Source organism: Mauremys mutica, chromosome 7, assembly GCF_020497125.1.
Source record: "Mauremys mutica isolate MM-2020 ecotype Southern chromosome 7, ASM2049712v1, whole genome shotgun sequence".
NCBI classification, from domain to species: domain Eukaryota; kingdom Metazoa; phylum Chordata; order Testudines; family Geoemydidae; genus Mauremys; species Mauremys mutica.
Genome location: NC_059078.1, coordinates 23,754,015 through 23,775,960, shown reverse-complemented (window position 1 = coordinate 23,775,960; position 21,946 = coordinate 23,754,015). Strand labels below are relative to the sequence as shown.

The following is a 21,946-nucleotide window of genomic DNA, read 5'->3' as shown; positions in this document are numbered from 1 at the left end:
TAGGGAAGATGTGGATAAATTGGAGAGAGTCCAGAGGAGTACAACAAAAATGATAAAATTTAAAAAACCTGACCTGTTACCCAGTTTTTTAAAAAATTCCTATGTTTAGTCTTGAAAAAAGAAGACTGGGAAGGGGAGATAGTAAATAGTCTTCAAATATGTTACAGGCTGTTATAAAGAGGACTGTGATCAATTGTTCTCCATGTCCACTGACGATAGGACTGCTTATCTGCAGCAAGGGAAATTTAGGCTAGATATTAGGAAAAACTTTCTAACTCTGAGGGTAGTTAAGCACTGGGATAGGCTTCCAAGGGAGATTGTATAATCCCCAACATTTGTTGGGGAGGTGTTTTAAGAACAGGTTGGACAGACATCTGTCAGGGATTGTCTAGGTTTACTTGGTCCTTCCTCACCACAGAGGGCTGAACTTGATAACTCCTCAAGTGTCCCTTCCAGCCCTACATTTCTGTGATTTATCATATTATGTGACAGCTAGTTATACAGTCTGCCTACACATTGTGTGAAAAATCATTTCCTTTTATCATTTTTGAATTTGACACCTTTTTCATTTCATTTAATATCTCCTTGTTCTCCCTGTCACTACAAGAACAGAAGCTCCTGATGTACCATCTCTTGACAATTCATTATTTTATATACTTTTATCATGTCCCCTATTATTCATCTCCTTTCTAAGGCAAACAATTGCAATCTTCTCTCTTCCTGTGAGAGTTTTTCCAAGTCCCTGATCATTCTTGTTGCCCGTCTCTGAGCCACCTCTAATTCTGCAATATCTTTTTTAGATGGGGTGACCAGTACTGCATGCAGTATTCCAGATGAGGTTGCATCATTAAATTACATAATGGCATTATAATATTTTTCTCCATGCCATTCCTTACTCCTCCTAGTATCTTGTTTGCTTTTTTGAGCAGCTGCACATTGAACAGTCTTCACTGAGCTGTCTGCAGCAATGCCCTATCTGTGGGATTAGTTACCTTAGAACCTTATAAGATGTATGAATAGTTTAATTTTTTCCTTCTAATGTAGGTTACATTTTCATCTGGAAGAAGTTTAATCTATGCCTCCTGTGAAATTGCAGTGTCACAGTGTTCCACTTATGACACAGGAGTCAGGATCCATCTGCACTCCCATTAAAATCAAGCTTTAAAGCTGTTGACAGTACTGTAAGCTCTACTTTGGTCAAAGGAGTTCGAACGTAAGTGGGATGGCCAGCGTGGATTGGCACAAGCCATGTTAAACCAGTCATGCTTACAGCTAGCTGATATTTTGCTTTGACCCTATGCTTTCTGGGAGGCCAGACTACATTAGAACCCTGTTTGGACACAGCCTGCGCACATCAGCAATAGGCATGCTCCAAGCCCTGAGCCCTCCAACCAACCCCCTGGAGCGTCAGACCCTGTTCCACTGGACACACTCAGAAATCACCAATCTGCTGTTCCCAAACCAATGGAACACCAGTTTACCAGTTGCACTTCAAGATCACCTCTCAGTTCAGCTTACAGAACTTAAATTTGTTTATCGTGAAAACAAGTATAAATAGAGATTTGAGAAAAATCAAGTAGAATTAATGGAAATTGGAAACAAATGGATACATAAGTTTAGGCTCCAGCAGAAGTGTTAACTAACAAGATATTTGCTTGTCTCATAAAAGTTAGCTCACCCAAAGTTTCTCTCCCAGTATTAAACAGCAAGACAGGGTGTGACGCGCTGTTCATAAGACAAGCCAATAGGCTGCCTGTCTCTAGGTGAAGGATACTTGTATGTATTCTGCACCCCCAGCTATACTGTAAAACCTGTCTTAGAGATCACCCCTGAAGAGAGATCACTTGTCACAAGTCACTACTTGCAGAGGCCACAGAACATCACCACGCTCTGGTGTGCAAACCTTTGCAGAGGGACCACCTCTCTTACATGCAATCACTTTTGCTAACTCCCATGGGAGGTCGCTCTTGGCAGGTTTTACTGTAGTTCTAACCATCCATTGTCTTCACTTGTAAACTGGGTACCCCGTGCTGCTTATTTATTTCCTTCAGAGAATCTCTCCTGAAGACTTTGCAGTCTCTTGATTAGCATTTTGCTCTGTCTGTAAACAGGCATCCATTGTGAAATATACATTATGTAGTTTACATGTAGCTAGGCAAGCAGGTAAGCATTTCCTGCCTGAAAGAAACCTGTTTATCACCTTCTGGTGGCGAGCCCCAACTAGCATAATTATGAGTGTATATACATAACTCCCTACATATTATCCACACATACCTCTAGCAATGATTAAGCATGAAACAGGCTTTCAGTGGAGACCTCACATGTCACCCGTTGACAAACTTATTTAGAGACCAGACCAAGGGGATCCCTGTAACACTGTGCACCCTGCCGGTTGGCATCAAGAGGTCCCTGAGTCACAAGGACCAGTGTGTAAACCCATTAACTTCCTATGGATTCTTGCTGGCACTGGGTTATGATGCATTTAGTGTGTGTATGTGAACTTTGCTACCTTTCATTCTGTAACTAGCCGTGACAAATCTCATTGCTGACACTGTCAAACTGTTGCTCCATTTCTGCTGCTTCTGGAAGCAATCTGCCCTTTGCACTGAATGCAGTTTCCTTCTGTAAGTCTCTGTTGCTTAAAACGAATGACATTTCCATCTTGTTGAAAAATTTCTTCCACTCTGTGCACGTTTAGCTTTTCGCAGCCTTGTAAGGGAGGCTTGTTCCCCTTGCTTGTTCAGAAGCGTGGGGAGCTCAGGAGTGTTAACACTTGGGAGACACTTGTACAGCAGCTTTGCTCTTGGCACAGGCCGAAAAAGGTTCCTGCGGTATCTCACTAAGAGAGAGGGTATGAATATTTTTTGAAAATTGTTAGGGCTTAGGAGGCCTTTTGTTCATAAATTGCTACGGAAGTAGCCCTGTTTGGGGAAGTCATTGCCAGACCCCCCTGAGCACACCATCCTCTCATGGCAGTTCTTGATCAAGGACTGCCGTCAGCCAGAGAAATCTGCTGCTGAATATATCTGTGGAGTGAATGTTTATTGGCCTACAGATGGCTGGAACACCTGAAAGGCGAAGTCTGGAAGACGTTACTGAAGCGTAGCTAATGTGGTGGTCGAAAGCCAAGTAACTCCTCTCCTCTCTCTCCCTGTGACACGCTTGCACATCTGTACACACCAGACTCTGCCTCTCTGCAGAACAATCCTGCTTTCTAACAGGATTATATTTCCAGTGAAGATTTCTTTAATTATTACATGCCCAGCCAGGGAGCAAAACTTGCTCCTAAATGAAAGCGTTATGTGTTCAGAGAGGTTACCCTGGAGAGTTTGGCTCAATAAATTAAATTAAGTGTCTCTGTTAATCTGGACTAGAGTCTCCTGGGGAGAGCTGTTGAGGAGACCAGCTCTTCTCTGCATTAGCTGCTACTTATTGAGGGGGGTTTACCCGCCTCTTGTAAATGAAGGATGGAGGGCAGCCTTTGTTACAACAGCAAAGAGTGAAATACAGAAGAGTCCCTTTTGTGTCTCTCCTGAAGAGCTGCTGTATGTTGGAGCCGCTGTTGCTGTATGCTGATCTGGAGGGGAGTCTCTGGGAAGGTGTTTGTATTCAAAGCACCAGTGATTTTCCAGAATTGGTGGCTTGGAGAGAAGGAGGAAGTAGAAAAGGAACAAAAACAGGAGGAAGAAAAAGCAGGAAGAACAGCTTTGCAGCTCTGCAGCCAAGTTTGCAGACCAGAATCGACAATCTGTTTGTTAGCAGAGGGGGTGAGGTGGCAAGAGAGAAGCTTCTGAAAATAATCATGTTCTGTTTAGCAGAAATGAAAGCCCTGCAGCAGCGTATGGTTCTCCTTCCATTTGGAAGGGACCAGCTGTTTTGTTAAGAACAACAAACAAATGCAAAGCAAATTTCATTATGAAAACAGTTACATCCACTCACTGAAGGTGTCCGCTGCCTTCCCAAGTAACAGTCTGATTCCTGGAAGTGACCTCGTGGAGTGTGCGCAGGGCTGTAATAGCTGCCAAGCTGCTTAATAAGCAGAGACCTGACCTCATTGCTGGGGCTGGGGGAGAAGAGAATGGTGCTGAGATTCCATTAAGACAGCACATGGTATGGTTCTACTAGTCCGATTGGAGCACTTTGTTAGGAGATTGATCTCATTCATGGCCATTAGCAGATTTATGTTCATTGGAATTGGAAAGCCTATGGAGGGGGGATTATAAAGGCAGAGATTTGAGTGTTGAGAGGCTAAGAGCAGCTTGGGTTAATCATCAAAACAAGTAGACGATCTAAAAAGGCATCCCGACTGTTAACTCTATTAAGAGCAAACCAGCATATTTCTGGACACCTACTAAGAGATACTGGCCACAGTTAACCCCCTCACAGGGGCTGGCCCTTGGATGTAGAATAGTCTCCCAATGAAGTTCCATCACTTGAAAATGGGCTAGCCAAAGCACCTGAGCTTGTGCTGCAAGAAACAAACCTGCACAGGCAAAGGGAAGGATGTGACCAAGTAGGTGTCTTCCATCTACCCTCTGAGTCTGTGATTTAAATCACTGTTTAGCATGGTTGCTGTAATCAGTTTGTGCTTTGTGTTTCTGAAAGTCACCCTCTGTCTCACACCAGCCTGCTGGTAATCTAGCTGGCCACTCGTCCCTCCGCAGTGTCCCAAGATGCCTTTCTCAAGAGTATGTAGTGGATTGTGATAGTTAAACCAACACGTTCCCTCCTTCATCATCTCAGCCTGACAAAGATTGTGTAATTAACAGCGACAAGAACACTTTGATTCAGTGCTTCAATTATGTAGTAAAAAAAAAATCCTAATTAGTTCACACCTCAGATGCCACTAAGCAAATTATGAACAAGTGTCTCTCTAATAAAACAGCTTAAACATTGCACTTAAGTTTTCAGTTCAGGGTTACTAGGTTTCAGCTGCATTGGCAATAGCTTGTTCTTTGACATTTTGAAGTGCTTATGGCAGCTACCAGTGCCTGCTTTGAGATGAACTGGGCTGCATTTGTGCTTTATTAAAAAAAAGATTTCTGCTCTCTCCTCTAATATGAACTTGAGCTGCTCTTGTTTCTAATGTGAGTTACTGCTCAAAGGTTTTACTGTCTGAGGTGCAGCATAAGTGGCAAAAACGAAGTGTGACTAGATTCCGTTCTTGGCCTCATCTGTCTCTGTTGAGGCCGAGGCCTGGTGCACATTATATCATACATGTAGTGAAAAATAAATTGTTCCCAAATTTAAGTAGTGATGATGGGGTGGGGGGGGGAGGTGTCTCTTTTCTCATTGCACAGAGAAGGGCAATATTTGTTACTCCCTCATAAACCACTTCCTTTTGTTCCTTTGTCTCATCAATGTGGCCCATCAATCTGACCAGGTCACTCCCATCTTTGAACCTCTTCTGGCTTCCTTCCTCCATTTCATCAAGTTCAAGCTGTTGCTTCTTGCCTTCAAGGTCCTGAATAATTTTTCCCCTTCTGATAGTCAGTGCTTACCTCTTCTGGTGTTGTACCCTCCCAACCTGTCCCCATTCTCCACTTCTTCTCTGACACCTCAATACTTTCAGTGCTGCCCCTTTATCAGTGCTGCCCCTTTATGTATTCAGAATCTTCTTCCTGAATTAATCTTCAAAGACAATACCCTCTCCTCATTCAGACTCCTCCTAAGGCACTCCTCTACCATGATAGCCACAAAAAACTAGTTCGCTTATAGCTAAGATGTAGGGTAAACTTTCATTTATAGAAAAAAGTGGCGCATAAAATTCTATCAGGGTATGTCTGTCTGTCACCTGGCCACCTTTCTCTTTAGTTGTTAGCCTTTCCCCTACCTTCCATCTCTCTGTTTTGTCTCAAGCACGTAAGCTCTTCAGAGCAAGGATTCAGCGTGTGTGTGTGTGCGTGCGCACGCAGTATTTTGCACATGGTGAATACTACCAGACACGTTGTTAATAATAATCTGAGAGAGAGATCTGTGCTGAAGGAAGATTTACTGATCTTTGTGACTACATACAAACTCATAAATCTATGGTGCACTGTCATCTCACTTGGCTATATAAAGAAAAGCAGAGCCTAAGCAAATTGAGAGGAATTGATTCCTGCACAGGTTAATCCAGAAGGTAGCAATCCTAATACTTAACACTTACTGTGCTTTAACATCTTCAAAGTGCTGTACTAATATGAACTAATCTGTTATTAATGATTGACACAACTGGCAGGTGAAATGAAAATCTGCCAGTTCTGAGTGTGAGAAAAATGGGCTGTATTGCTGGGATCACATCCAAAGAGCTGCTGGCTGAACTTTCAGTTTTGTGGGACAAAACTGTGCCTTATAGACAGGGCCGGCTTTAGGCCGATTCGCCCGATTCCCCGGAATCGGGCCCCGCGCCTTAGGTGCCTTTTTTAATTTTTTTTTTTTTTTTTTTTACTCATCCCGGCGGCAGTCTGCTCTGCCGGGGTCTTCGGCAGCCCCGCTCTCCCGGCTGGAGCGCGGCAGCCCCAGGGCCCCACGACAGCGGCCGGAGCTCCGGCTGGAGTGCGGCAGCCCCAGGGCCCGCCCCCCCTCCACCACACACACACACACTGTCTCTATCTGTCATGCTGTCTCCCCTCCCTACATTTGTGCTGCCTTATAGAGTGTGAGGCTACATTAACAACAATATGTTAACCCTTGAGGGCTTAGCCGAGTGCTAATTCATCATTTAGCAGTAAGGCATTCGCCAGGGAATATCCCACCCTCTAACTTCACCACCTCAACTAAGCTTCACAATCATCATTGCTGTGTACAGTATTAAATTGTTTTTTTAAAACTTATGCTGTGTGTGTGTGTGTGTGTGTGTGTGTGTGTGTGTGTTTATAATATAAATCTTTTTTGTCTGGTGAAAAAAATTTCCCTGGAAGCTAACCCCCTCCCCCCCATTTACATTAATTCTTATGGGGAAATTGGATTTGCTTAACATCATTTCGCTTAAAATCACATTTTTCCAGAATGTAGCTACAACATTAAGTGAGGAGTTACTGTAGAAGCTAGTTGTAGATTATTTTTCCTCTGATGGAAAATAGATAAACTTCTCCACTCAGCAGTGTCCTTCCAAAGCATTGACAAAATGTGCTCTTTTGTAGACATGTGGCACTCCCATTTCCTGTTAACAGCGATGGAAAGATTTTTATGTACTAAACTGTACTTATCTGGTCCATGCAATCCCCAGGTATAAATTCCCATGGCTGTAGGAATGTTTTCTGGAGCTGATCAGATGTTAGGCTCATTGATCCAACTGAGACAACCAGCTGCTCTGGTGTCCAGCCTTATGTTTCTGCATTGGAACCTCTGAGAACTCAGCATGATTTTCATACCCTCTGAAAGCAAAACTGCCTCTTCAGCATTGTGGTCAAGGTTTTGGAGATGTAAAGATTATTTCTGACTCTGCACCAGTCCTGGAGCCTCCTTTCACTGATTCAGTAATTTCATTATCTTTGCAAGAATGGAAGGGGGAGAGAACCAGAAAACAGTGTTTAGAAGCTGAAGTAGCAGAGGGGTGTGTGTGTGTGTGTGTGTGTTAAACTCACTGTCCACCTGTTGCCAGTTATTGTTTGAATGAAGTGACCTCTCAGGACTCAGGTAAAGGATACCCATGGAAACAATTACTCTCCAAAAAACTGCTAACTATCAGGACCCCTATTACTGGTATTTCTTTTCTGTCTTGCAGAATCTGAATTCTGGGCTGCCTTCAGGGCAGATCTGCCATGATGAGCAGCGGCTTGAGGTGATCTTTGCAGATCTGGCCAGGCACAAAGATGATGCCCAGCAGCGCAGCTGGGCACTCTATGAGGATGAAAATGTCATCTGCTGCTATTTGGAAGAGCTGCTCCGTATCCTGGTGGGTTGCTTTCTTAAGTAGGTTTAGTGAAGCTGAGATCCCCTTATAGGTTTCCTCTCTCAATATTCTTTCCTTAGGGCTTGTCCGTGTGGGGCGTTAGTGTTTGGCAAGCCAGGCGAGACTCGACCATGCACCAGCTTGCTTCAAAGTAACTCGCTGTTTGGTCACTGCTCCAGTGCAGTAAGGGTCCTGGAGTGTGACTTGAAAGCACAGTATGCTGAGGCGCACGGTGGGACTTTTGCTGCTCTAGAGCAGTATCCTCGCAGTGAGTTACGGTGGAGCAAGCTGGGGCATTGCAGAGTCATGTCCTGGCTTGCACCACTCGAACTCACCCTGTAGACAAGCCCTTAGTGAAATCATCAGACAGCTGTTTGAGAGTATTTTGCCGTTTATTAATAACGGGTGTTAAACAAGCCCTGCCATATGTGTGTGTGTGTATGTGTATATATGTATGTGTATATATATATACACACACTGTAATGCAGCCTGGGACTTAAGTTGCAAGCTTCTGAATAAGGCTCTGTCTGCCTGGGGTCTGTCGTGCTTAGGAACCAGGATTAAATCCACCTTGCAAAATTATCATCCACCCATGTTTTACAGTGCTAGGTTCTTTATTCACCCGTCTTTAAAAAGTAAATAAATAAATAGCCACCAAAAACCTCCTCCCCAGACACACTGCAAGCTCAGTTGAACACTGTTCCACTGGAAACTTGTTTCATGATTTGGCTGGCCAGCATGCACGGGCCAAACAATATTAGTGTTCTAGCCTAAGCCCTAACAACATGCTAACACTGCCTGGTCCTGCCCATGCTGGTCTTTAAACTGTGTGGAAAGGGTTACTGCTTCCAGCACTGTGTGAAGGCCAGTGTAGAAGGTCTTAACTCTTAATTTCTTCTGAACACATGAGCTTCAGCTGCTTCTCCAAGGGCACGTCTACACTGCGGACAATAAAGCAGCACAGCTACGGAGCTACAGCTGTGCCTTAGTGTAGATGCTTGCTATGTCAACAGAAGGGTTTTTTCTGTTGATGCCATCAGTCCATCTCTCCAAGAGACAGTAGCTAGGTAGACAGAAGAATTCTTCTGTCGACCTAGCTGCATCCACAGTGGGGGCTAGTTCAGCGCTTAGGGCATGAAGATTTTCATAGCCCTGAGCAATGTTGCTAGGTTGATCTAATTTTTAAGTGAAGACCAACCCTAAAACATATAGCTCATCAGATGGGCTTAATCCAGCTTCCTCTGTTTCTCCCCCCACTAACTCTGCAGGGTGAGATCTGCCAAGTTTGAGGAAGACAATGCAAGCGTAACCAAAATGTTTATAGATTGCAAGCATCATGTGCGTGTGTCTCACATAGCAAGCCCAGCACTGACTGGGGCTTCTGAGTGCGACTGCAACACAAACAGTATTTTCAAAACCCTTCTTGGTTCACCTTTTTCAGATGCTTTCAGCATGTAAGACATGCAGGGAGAGACTGCACAGCACTGAGGCAGTTCCAGGAGTTCACTTTGATACGGAATCTCTAGGGCAGCTGTTTCCCCAGGCACTGTCTTTGTGCTTCCCTCCTAATGTCTTTGTAGGGTAGTTGGGCTGTGGAGACTGAAGTCCTGGGGATGGAGGAGCTGGTGGGATGGGAACAGTTCTTTATCCTGCTGAAAGGCCAGCCTGACTTGGGGCCTCTCTGTGTTCCAGATAGAGACCCTTTGGCTTCTCCAGTATGCCAGCAATCTCACTTGTTTGATTGTGTTTCCAGACAGATGCAGATCCTGACGTTTGCAAGAAAATGTGCAAAAAGAATGAGTTTGAATCAGTCCTGTCCCTTGTGGCATATTATCAGATGGTAAGAGGTGTTGCATTCTTCCTATCTTCTATTGGAGGTTTTCCTGTAGACCCTAAGGAGAAGGGTTAACAAGCATGAATGTATGTAAACCTTTTCCCCGTTTGGACAGTTTGCTCCCTGAACTAGACTGAGTTTCAGAAAATCCTTCTTGCTCACTTAGGTAACTATGTATTATACTTGTGGGTTGTGCAGAGCTTACATGGACAATGAGGAGGTAGGACTTGAGTCTAGTTTCAGGAGCAGTATCTAGTACTGTACCTGTAAGCAGTCGGAAAGGGTAAAGATTGCCGCTTTCTTTTTAGCTCCACAAAGGAACAGAAGCAGCAGCTCTACTATAGTTTAGAGGAAGGATTTCTGAGAATGCCTTGGGAAAGCCGACAGGCTGTGGCTTCTCCTCTCTTAATTGATGCATGGCTCTACATCCGTAAACAGCTCTGATTAGGAAAGTGGGTTGTGAGGAGCCGCCCTGGGACTGAGGAAGGAAATTGATGTTCAGAGGAAGAAGTGGGGAGTTTGCCTTCCGTGCCTATAGAAATATTTCTCTGCCCCATTCCCTTCCTAAGGCTCACTGCGGTAGCACTTAGACATGGGTAGAAAATGTTTCCTTAGTCCCCAGCCACAGCACAGCAAACAGTGCAATCAGCTTTTAATAAAACATTGCTCTGTATAAACCCAGAGCTTGGCTGTGGAAGAGGCCGCAACATGTTAGAGAGAACTGGGAAGCCCAGTCAGGAGTACACAGCCCAGGCTGCTGGCTTTCCCAGTGCATTATTGCTCTCCATGGTGTGCTCTGTGAACCTGACGTCACAGGATGAATGACCATGTGGAGAGTGGTAAAGTTACTCATTGGACTTTAGTACCTGTGACACTTGGTGCCAGGATTCCTCTCTCTGTTCTTCTGGGTGTCTTTTGATCTCTCTGACCAGTTTGTCGGCTGGTGTTTGGAGTGATATCAGGTGAAGCCTAGCTTCAGGGCTCCTGTCAGGGAGAGGGTGGGCTTCGGGATCAAGCAGAACCACTGCCTTGAAAAGAGACTTGATGGTGGAATTTCTGCTTTGTGCACTCAAAGCCTTCTGATTAAAAACCCATTCTCTCAGCATGAAACCTGACAACTTTATAGCAGCCCTTCAAGGTCCTTTTCATTAATGATCAGAGATGCTGCAAAATCGGTTTAGATTTTAATAGATCCTGATAGATCTTGAGGTGCTAAAATTCCTTTTCAGTTCCACACTCGGCACTTCACTATGATTACTCCCAAAGTAAAGGAGGGGTTGCAAGCTATAGGTCTTCTAGGAGCACTGTATCTGCCCCCTCCTTACTGGGGTCATGAAAGCTGTGCATCCCTGTAAGAGGCACAGGCATTCAGACTGAATCAGATCTGGTTTTGGTGGGGCTAAAATAGGATCATACACCCTAGGCTCTCTTCAACTGTCTCATCACAACAGTCAAACTGCGGATGAGGTGCACGGTATTTCAGGTGTGAGCTATTGCTGCCCTGTTCCTTTTGTTAGCATCAATAGTACAGGCATTAGTAGCTGATTCCAGCACAAAGATGAGTTTAAAAAAATAATCTGTACAGTTTTTAAAAGCTGGTATTGGGGCTAGATCAACTTGTACACTGGAAAGATCTGTGCCGTATCTGATAATGGGTTGAAACGTTGGGCTGCCTTGCACTTCTGCTCACTCACCTGCACTGGTCACAGTAAGTGTGGACTTGCAAGCTCTCTGCTTGGCTTCAGTCTTGAACCGAGTACTCAACTGTGGTTTTGTCTAATTGGAAGGATTCCTTTCTTTCTAGGAACACCGAGTGCCATTGCGGCTGCTGCTGCTGAAGTGCTTTGGAGCAATGTGCAACTTAGACGCTGCTATTATCTCCACTCTTGTTAACTCCGTCCTTCCAATGGAGCTGGCTCGTGACATGCAGACTCATACACAAGGTGAGCCGTAGTTATGGACTGCTCCTAGGTGTGACTCCCTAGGGGCACAGCTTTCCATTAGAAAGGTTATGTGCTGTTGGGGAATTTAAATTTTGGAGTTCAAGCCCATCCTGAGCTTCCAGTTCATTGTGTCCTAAGCATTCTAAGGGAGACATGTACACTTATTTTAAAATAAGTATCAACTTAATTAAACCTTATAAAACCTAGCTTTGGTTTTAATCCTTTGATTTAGGGCTAAATAAATAAATACCTTGTATATTATAGCACCCCACATTTTTGCTGTTGAATATACAGTTATGCAGGGAGTGGCATAAATTTAATATCATTTCAGCTTACTCTTTATTTCTGCCAAGTGTTGCTTTGAGTCTCAGCTTTCTGTTTGGTTCATGGTGTTAATGGAAGATGCATGCAGATCCTTGAGGAAGAAATCTGGCCTCTTTCAGGCAGGCTTTGTCTCTGTACACCACCCTTTTCACCCCATTCCTAAGTGTGCATCCCTTGCTGACGACTGGAGAGATGTGTACTGGCTAAAATGGAATAACCCTTCTTGCGATTAGTCTTGTTGCTCATTAGTGTCACCAATGTGCTTGGAATGGATGGTGACATTGAGGCTTCCAGTTAATGCAGAGTGTGTAGGCATAGCTCCTGTCATAGGTCGTCTTCTCTCCTTCCGTTGGCCCTTCATTAGGGTCAGGAGCTACTCTGCCAGGAGTTTAACCGTGCGAGACGTCGAGAAGCTGAAGATGGGGATAAATCCCATCTATCATTCCACCAACACTAGGAGTCAGTGCAGGATTGTTCCTGACTCCATACTTCCTGGCCGCTTGTCCAGTCAAGTTTTCAATGCAAGCAGTGGAGCTTCTACCCCTTCCCTGGGGTGATGTGACCCAACACATCTCACCAGTATGACAGTTCACTTGACTAAGTATAACTCTTCCTTTCTTTAATTTATCCCTTGAACCTGTCCCTCAGAGGAGTGCATGCAGGCAGCCTACGGGAGGTGGTGTATGAGTGAGTGCCATGCAGAGCACGTTCTGGACACATGCTGTGTGCCTGGGTCCCGGGTAAAGGACAGATATAGAAGCTGATGCTTCCTTAAGATTAACAGAAAACCTGCCTCACTGGGGTCATCAGCACCACTGGCCTGGGAACACACATACTCTCCCTCCCTCTGAAGTCAATTGGATTCGGATCCCTCATATAGCCTGAGCATACCTGAGAACTGGTTGCAAATGAAAGCATCCTGCAATGACAGGAATGGGCTGGCTCTGGTGTGTAGGGCTCTCACTATAGGTTGCAGGGACGGCTCTACAGTTTTCGCCGCCCCAAGCAGTGCACCAAATTGCTGCCGTGGACGGCGGGGGCAGTCTGTGTGCCCTTAGGGCAGCAGGCACATTTCCGCCGCGGTGGCAATTCGGCGGCAGCTTCTGTGTTTAGCTGAAGCCACCGCGGACAGCTAAACATAGAAGCTTCTGCCGAATTGCCGCCATCGCGGAAACGCGCGTGCCGCCCTAACGGCATATGGACTGCCCCCGCCGTCCACGGCAGCAATTCGGTGCGCTGCTTGGGGGCAAAACAACAGGGACTGCCGCCCCTTGCAGATTGCCGCCCCAAGCACCAGTTTGGAATGCTGGTGCCTGGAGCCGGCCCTGATAGGTTGTCCCAAAGGCACTGGATTCAATACTCTTCCAGGTGTGCTCCTAATCAATTAAATCTGGTTTATTCTCCTGACTTTCTCATCTACTACCTGAAACTAGACAGCTGAAAACAACCCCTCCTTACCAGGGGCCGGTGGGGGGAAAAAGGGGTGGGAGACATGTGAAGCTAATGTGTCAATATGTACAGTTTAATTGAGGGAATGGGTGGTGCTTCCATGTCGAACACAAAGAAAACTGTTTAACAAGCCCCTCTGGGCTGCTGCTGCCTCTTAGAAAAACCAAAGAATAATCTTTACAACTGGAAACTCCCCTGAGAACTTGTTCACTTTTCCAAGCTGTGGGCGGTTCTCTTTTGCCTTGTTACACGATACCCGTGCTCAGTGCAGGGCGTGAGGACACTGTCACAGTCTGCCTGCCTCTCCCCTGTGTGAACTGTCAGATGCAACCCAGAGAAGGAAAGCATTAATTAAATCTGTGTGGAAATGGAGCAATGGACTGTGTCCTCCTTTGTATCAGATGTAACTTTAAAAACCCTTCTGAGCTGGGAGGGAATAACGGGAATGGGTGTCCTTATCCCTATGCAAATGAAATGGAGCCCCCTCTTTCCCTGGAAGGAAGAGGATCAGGCAGCTTCCAAAGTCTGTCTGCAGCTTAGACTTGTCTAGCTCTGTGGTGTGGAGCAGCGGACTGACAGCTGAACTAGGGAATGGTGTGCAGTTAAAACCAGGGACAGAAGAGTTACTTATTTTTCACCCTCACTCCTGAATGCACTATGCAGCATAGTCTCACTCTGCCTGCACTAGAACTACACCGCTGCCAAGGACTCTACCTTCCCAGCTGTCAGGTTGGTTCTCTCCTGACTGCTTTCTATTTGATGTACATATTCTCTTCAGAAACCTGCCCCGTCTACTCCTGTTGGTTTTGGCGGAACCATGTAGCTAGGTTTCTATAATGCAGGAGGGAGCGTTAAGAGGTTTGTAGTAAATACAGGTCAAAAATAGACTCTGGTCTGATCCAAAAGACAGATTTTCTAATCTCTGCCTCTCCATATGATTTAAATAATGAATTACGGGCAACTCAGCACTTAACCAGCTGCTAATACTGCTTAAACAGAATAGTTTGTGCTGAACAGGTCCCATCTGTAATAGGTTGTGCTGCCTTTACTGTTATGCCATTTTCCCTTCACTTGTTTCTCTTTGTAACCAGAGATCCGGGGCTCGGGGGGTGGGTTTGGCTTGAAGATTGGTTTACTTTAAAATGTTTTTTAAAAGTTCCATCCATGTGGTTCCCAGACTCTTCAAGCACCTGCCAGTTTAAGCAGATCTAATTGACCTGATCAGCAGCTGGATACTCTGGTGATGGACACTAGAAATGGTACCACGCCCAGGTTGAGATCTCAGCTATACTACTACTTCCCATCCCTTGGATGTTAGGCCACGCTTGCCAGACCTTATGGAGTTTAAGTGTAGGCTAGAGTCCACACAAATGAGTGGGAATAGGGTAGTTGCCAGGGGCCAAGCACAGAGATTCAACACTAATGACAGGAGTAGGAGACCAGAGTACCAGTTACCAGAGCTTGGAGTACTAGTGAAGTGGTTAATTTTCTTACGGTAGCCTTCGGTAATTTTGCTATCTCTGGATTCTCTGGGACTAATGAGGATGAGCAATTAACTCTGAAAAGCCATGACATTTTGTAATGAGAAGCAGTAGCAATGCCAGTCAGTACCTTAAATGGTAAACAGCCTTCTCTGCTTTCCAACACTCAGATCTCAGGTTGCTATTCCACTATCCTTCGCCTTAGCAAGCCAAAAGCTATCTCTGATTTTCCTTTTCTTTTCTGAGGCTGTGGCTACACTTAGCACTTCAAAGCGCTGCCGCGGCAGCGCTTTGAAGCGCTAAGTGTAGTCAAAGCACCAGCGCTGGGAGAGAGCTCTCCCAGCGCTGTCCGTACTCCACCTCCCTGTGGGGACTAACGGACAGCGCTGGGAGCCGCGCTCCCAGCACTGGGGCTTTGACCATACTGGCACTTTGCAGCGCCGCAATTTGCAGCGCTGGAGAGGGTGTGTTTTCACACCCTGCTGCAGCGCTGCAAATTTGTACGTGTAGCCAAGCCCTGAGACCACTATTGGATCAGCCTGTCTTCAGTGGAGGGTGTGGAGAGCATGGAAGGCTTATGCATTATTCTTAGGAAATGTTATTTTTTGTGACTCAGTTTAATCTTGTGCTGGTTGTTACCTGGTCTCAAAGGGTTAAAGTCTCTCTAGAGAGATTCTCTGGAAGCAGGGAATAGGCAATCAGAGGGTTAGGGTGTCATGTAGCCATGTCTGGGATTGGTAACTGGGCTATCAGGAACTGTCAGCAAGTGAATGGAGCTGCCGTGAAGATAAAATGGAGCCTGACAACTAGACCATAGAAATTGGTCCTCATTCACCTTGTCTCAACCAAACCACTAACTTTTTGGAATGTGGATGAGAGATGACTTATCTGACCATAGTCCCTCCTCTGCCTAAACTTGGAGAAGGAGCAGTGCCCGTGAAAACTGGCCAGGTGACTTGGACTTGAGGCTTCTGTTAGTAACGTGCTCTCCACAGTGGGGGAGACTTCTCTAATCTGGGCCTCCTGAGCTCCGCTGTGGGCCAGGCAGTAAGGAAGATGCTGTCTGAGTCTCCCAGTCCAATATTAAATGAGACCTCCCTACCTAAAGTTAGGGAAAGCGAGACAGGTAAGATTCCTGTCTATGGACTTGTATTTTAATCCGTTTCTCTGAGCACTGAGCTAAGGAGCCATTGTGAGAAATGCATCCTGAAACCAGGGATCCAGTCTCAGAGTAGGAGGGCCACAGGGCTCCCCTTGAGTGAAATGGAGGCCCAGAGCCTATCATGGAGTATGTTTACACTGCAGTCTCTGCATCTGTGCCACTCAAGTGTAGCTGCTTCCTGCACTGACACAGATTTTTCGCATCAATGTATATAATGCACCTCTCAAAGAGGTGTTAGTTTCTTCCATCAACCTAGCTACATCTACACCATGGGTGATGTCGATCTAAATACATCACACAGGACAAGACATTTTGCATAGCCCTGAGCAACGTAGCTTGGTCAGTCTAATTCTTAAGAGTAGACCAAGCCTAAGAGGAATGCACTGATGAGAGACTGTGGAAAGGTCAGAGACATAGTGTGCCCTATGGATCCTTGGCAGGGGGCAGCTTGTTATCAAAACATGTTCAATTCATCCCCTAAAATTTGGGGCTTTCTCTGAGATGGCGACTCTGTATTTACAGCTAGCTTGTTTTGCTGGGGCTGAGCTGCTCCCATTAAGGAAATTAGGGCCTGACATTTAAAATGTAAAATTAGTTTAGTAGCTGGGATGTTTGTGTGGAAGATTGGAGGCCTGTGACTTTAGAGCAGCTTGAGATGTAAAGCCATGTGGCTGGAGTGCATTAAACATATCCCTTTCCACCACCCTTTCTCATACCCCAAATGCTTTTTTTATTTGGAAGCTGTTTATAAAATGCTTGTTCTTGCTGCTGCTGCCAAATCCAAATGATCTAGAATTAACCATTTCCTGGCACTCCAAAGCTTTTGACTCAGAGTCCTGGAGTCTTTCCTGCTCCCCCATCTACCGCAAAGTGGGTCCTCTTGACATTTTCTTGTGGTCTCTTCATCATAACAGAGCTGATGTTGAGGGTTAATTTGCATATTCCTGCTGCTCTTCCTTGTTTCATTTTCTGTCAAACATACCATACAGTCCTTCATCACAAAGACTGGTAGCAGGTATTGTAGGGTGGGTTTTAGTGGAATTACTGCTTGTAATAAGTGCTTGACTCTCAGCCTTGGAGACTGACGCCCTATGCTCACAGGTACGATGCAAGCAACAGCACTGCAGGCTTCTTCCACACTTCACTGCTAATATGCCTAAATCTTGCCCTGGAGGAACCACCTCTGGGATAAGAGGGAAGGCACTCTCTGTGGTCTGTTCATTCCTAGTCTCTCTACTGAAACTGTCAGATGGCCAGCTAATGTCAATGGCAGTGGTGTGCGTTATTTTTTAACATTGATACTTTGCCTATTAGAAACTGGATTGAGAACCCATTGCCTCACTTTAAATGGGGGCCCACTGAACAGCCCATTAAGTGGTGGTAGTTTTTAATCACTGACCACTTGGGCTAGATTAGAATCAGTAATTTAAGTGAAAGTCTCTCTCATTATTAATACCTTGAGCCCAACCTGTGCCCCATCCAGTCTCCTGTGGTGTTATTAATATGCAGTGATAACCTGATCGTTTTCTACCCACTGAATGAGGAGTCAGTCTCCCCTTGTTACACAGGTACCCTGGTTTGAAGTCTATCTTGCAAAGAGACGTTTGGGCAAAACTTAAATTCTTGGACAAGTTCCGGCTGATTATGAAACCTGCAGAAGCGTCACCTGTTATGTTCTGAGTGAGGACCACGTTTTCCAAAGGGACTAATAGGGCTGTTATCCTTCAGTTTGGAACAAAGACCATCACATACGTTTCCCCGGAGCTAAGTAAATTCCACGCAGGCTGCCTCTGAGCGATGGGGTTGTGATGGGTTGGGTCACAGAAACCCCTTTGGGACTGCCACATGATGTGCCTGGACTACCTCTGAGCCCATTTTCCCTGGCAGCCTGGGACTTCAGTACCTTGCCTTGTTCGAGCCAGACACACTTGCCCGCTGCAAACACAGATCCAAATCTGAATCATGTCCCCCACAAGCTGCAGGCTTAACTGAAAACAGCTTAAGAAGTGCTCCTGTCTCCAGCACAAAGATACCCAGCTCCCAGTGGGGTCCAAACCTGGAATAAACCCATTTTACCGTGTTTAAAGGTTATACAGAGTAAACTCATAAATTGTTCGCTCTCTATAACACTGAAAGAGAGAGATGCATAGCTGTTTGCCCCTCCCCCCAGGTATTAATACATACTCTGGGTTAATTAATAAGTAAAAAGAGGTTTTATTAAATACAAAAAGTAGGATTTAAGTGGTTCCAAGTAATAACAGACGGAACAAAGTAAATTACCAAATAAAATAAAACATGCAAGTCTAAGCCTAATACAGTAGGAAGCTAAATGCAGGTAAATCTCACCCTCAGAGATGTTCCAATAAGCTTCTTTGACAGACTAGCCTCCTTCTAATCTGGGCCCAATCCTTTCAGCTGGTACAGTCCTTGTTCCAGTTCAGGTGGTAGCTAGGGGATTTCTCATGACTGCAGCCCACTTTTTGTTCTGTTCTATCCCCTTATATATCTTTGGCACAAGGTGGGAATCCTTTGTCCCTCCCTGGGTTCCCACCCCTCCTTCTAAATGGAAAAGCACCAGGTTAAAGATGGATTCCAGTTCAGGTGACATGATCACATGTCACTGTAAGACTTCATTACTCGCTTGCCAGCATACGCGTATACAGGAAGACTTACAAGTAAACAGAGCCATTTACAACCAATCGTCCTGGTTAATGGGAGCCATCGAGATTCCAAACCACCATTAATAGCCCACACTTTGCATAACTACAATAGGACCTTGGAGTTGTATTTTATATTCCTAGTTTCAGATTCAAGAACGATGCATTTATACAAATAGGACAAACACACTCAGTAGATCATAACTTTTGCAAAGATATGTTACATGGCGTATTAGCATAAAGCATATTCCAGTTATGTCATATTTACACTCATAAGCATATTTCTATAAAGTATTATGGGGTGCAGTGTCACAGAGGTCATGGAATTTACTGTGTCTCTTAACTCATAGCCTGCCCATACCAACCAAGCAGTCTGTGTAATGGAAAGGATGGATGTGGCTAATATGGTGGCTGGATGGTCCAGTGGCAGGAAGCTGAAGCTAGACAAATTCAGACTGGGTGTTTTTCTAAAAGATCTGGTCTAGGAATTATTTTGGTGAAGTTCTCTGGCCTGTGTTAGAGGAGTTCAGACTAAGATGATCACAATGCTTCCTTCTGGCCTTGGGGAATGAGGGCTGAGCCTAATGCAGTGCCCTCTGCACTCCTCTGTGCTTAGACTCTGACATTATGCATTTCAGAAGGAGAGTGATTGAAAAATGCTTTAAGCTTGGAGCAGCACAATGCATATTGGTTTAATACAGGACTCAGTTCATTATGCTTATACCATTATAAACTTTCTCTTTTAAAATACATCGGCTTCTCAGCCATACACAATGAGTAAGGCTGCGAGTCTCTCACTGAAGTCACAGATTCTGTGACTTTCTGTTACTTCTGCAGCAGCTGGTGCTGTCCCAGGAGCTGCAGTGACACGGAGCTGGGTAGGGAGCCACACCAACCCTGTCCTCAGTACCACGGGGGTCCGTGCCACAGTCTGTCCCCCCCTCCCAGTACCAGCGGGGGTCCCAGGCCATGCGCTATGGCCCATCCCCCCTCTCCTCCAGCACAGAGGAGGGTCTTAGGTCACCTCGACCCCTCCCCCGGCACCCCCAGAGTGTCCCCCCCTCACGGTAGGTATTTTTAGTAAAAGTCATGGACAGATCACGGGCCCGTGAATTTCTGTTTACCGTCTGTGACCTGTCCATGACTTTTACTAAAAATACCCGTGACTAAAGCGTAGTCTTAACAATGAGTATGACACATTGCGTTTCTTTCTGTCTGACTTGGAAATGCTTGGAGCTGGAGCTCTGATTGTTACTGTAGCAGGATGCTTGCCTCCAGTTCAAGGTTACTGCTGGTTTGCTGCCATCTAAAAATAAACTTTCTCTTGCGTCCATCACTAATTCATAAAGTTTGTCTCCGGGCGGATGTTTTCGTGCTATGCTCCGTGCAAGGGCAGTGCTGCAGTATTCAGCCTCTCTCTGCCCTTCATTTGTGCCATCCCTTCCTTTGGAGCCCCTTGGCATTGCTCATTAACTGGCCAGAGGGGCCACTGTTCCCAGGAGCTGTGTGGCTCCCAGTGCTGCCAACCTAGGAATCAAAGTCTGGTTCCCTTAGAATGTAGGTGTCAAGTTCTGACAGTAGCTGACTTGTGCGTATCCTTGCTGAGCTCCATGTGAGTGGAGCATCGTAATCCTGTTTGACATGTACCCAGCTTTCTGGGTAGAATGGGGTCGTCCTATAGCTCTTCTGGTAGAATCTGGCTTCCCTGCAGCATAATCTGTCTTCACTATTGGACAACTACAAAGCACCGCAGTGGCGGATACAGGTGGGGTGGGGACTGAAACATTTTCATTTTCTCCTGTTGGACTCCTGCCCTGCAACCTCCCAGGATATGTCTACACTCTGTTTTAAACCCCTGCGTCACTGAGTCTCAGAGTCAGGGGCTGCAGACTCAAGCTTACGCTATGGTGCTGAAAACATCAGCACTGTATAGATGTTGTAGCTCAAGCTGGAGCTCAGGCTCTGAAGTTCAGGGAACAGGGGTGGGCTTCAGAGCTGCAACTCCAACCCCAATGCTTACACTGCTGCTGTTAGTGGCATAGTGTAAGCTCCGCAAGCCCGAGTCAGTAGACCTGGACTCTGAGAGTCATTCTCAGTATCCCCTCCCTCCCTAACCTTCACCTGATGTCTTTAAACTGCAGCTGCATTCTACCAGTATAAGCATCAGAGAAACACACCAGGAAAGGCTCCCATTCTGCCTAAAGGAGGTGTTCCCTGGTTTATGTGGCAGGAAGCAGAGACTGCTTTTAGCTGAGGTAGCTTTACAGAGTCGTGTCTAGATCCTGTGTTGCCTTGTGTTATGCATGCCAGGTGCACCTTATCACGTGTGTGTTGCCTGTGCTGCCAAAAAACCCCATGTGTGCTGATGTTCCATTCACTTCAGTGGAAAGTTTAAACAGCAGCTCATCATAAAGCAGGAGGGCTTCAGCCACAGAGAAAGCGAGTGGTGAGAAGTGATAATATGGGCCTGTATTCTTGCCCCTGGCCAACCTGCAGGGTGTTTTGTTTCCTGTCATCCAAAGATAGATTTGTAAGGCTTTACCAGTATCCACATACCATTTTGGAGCTAAACACTGAGGTTCCTGTCACAGAGAACTAACTGCAAACAGTACCGGGAGTGAAATGACCTTGAATCGTGAAGTGACTTAAGCTTATTTTGGCCCTAGGAATTTGAGAATAGCAGCTCCTCCATTGTCTGATATATTGTAGAGTATCTAATCCCTTTTGTGGCTGGTAGGGGCCAGAGCAATCCATGCCAACCCTCAAGCCACTGGGGATTGTAAAGCAGGCTGCAGGAGTTCCACAGGATCCTGCCTGACTAGTTACAGAGGAACACTTGAGGCTCAAGCTCTCTGCATGGATCCCGGACGCCTTTGATGAGAAAGCCTTACCCTGGGGTTGATGCAAGCACGTTGGCTGCTGTCCAGGTCTTCTGACAGATGCTTTGTTTTTATTGCTCCTGGACAGTCATTTTCCTGTGATGCCGCTAGCTTGCAGATCTATCAATGTGTTGTTAGAAGGGTTTATAATAAGACACAGTGAGACAGAATTAACAGAAACAATTCTAAGGAAAACAGACGGATAATCTCCTCTGTAATCATGAGCATTCCCTGTTGCAGTTCAATATACACACAACTCTACTGTCAAATCTTTTCATTTGAGCATTGGAGACGATCCTCACCAGGGCTTAATTTGTGCCAGGGCTGGCACCTCTAGCAGT

General features: G+C 45.6%; 1 protein-coding gene across 1 annotated transcript in view; it reads left to right on the top strand.

Moving 5' to 3' along the window:
* NCKIPSD (NCK interacting protein with SH3 domain) overlaps window positions 1–21,946 on the top strand; it is a 93,218-nt gene that overhangs the window by 56,808 nt on the left and 14,464 nt on the right. Inside the window, exons 6-8 of the mRNA XM_045024717.1 lie at window positions 7,709–7,879; window positions 9,630–9,716; window positions 11,515–11,653. Of these exons, the coding sequence (XP_044880652.1) occupies window positions 7,709–7,879; window positions 9,630–9,716; window positions 11,515–11,653 (397 nt within the window). The remainder of the gene's footprint in view (window positions 1–7,708; window positions 7,880–9,629; window positions 9,717–11,514; window positions 11,654–21,946) is intronic.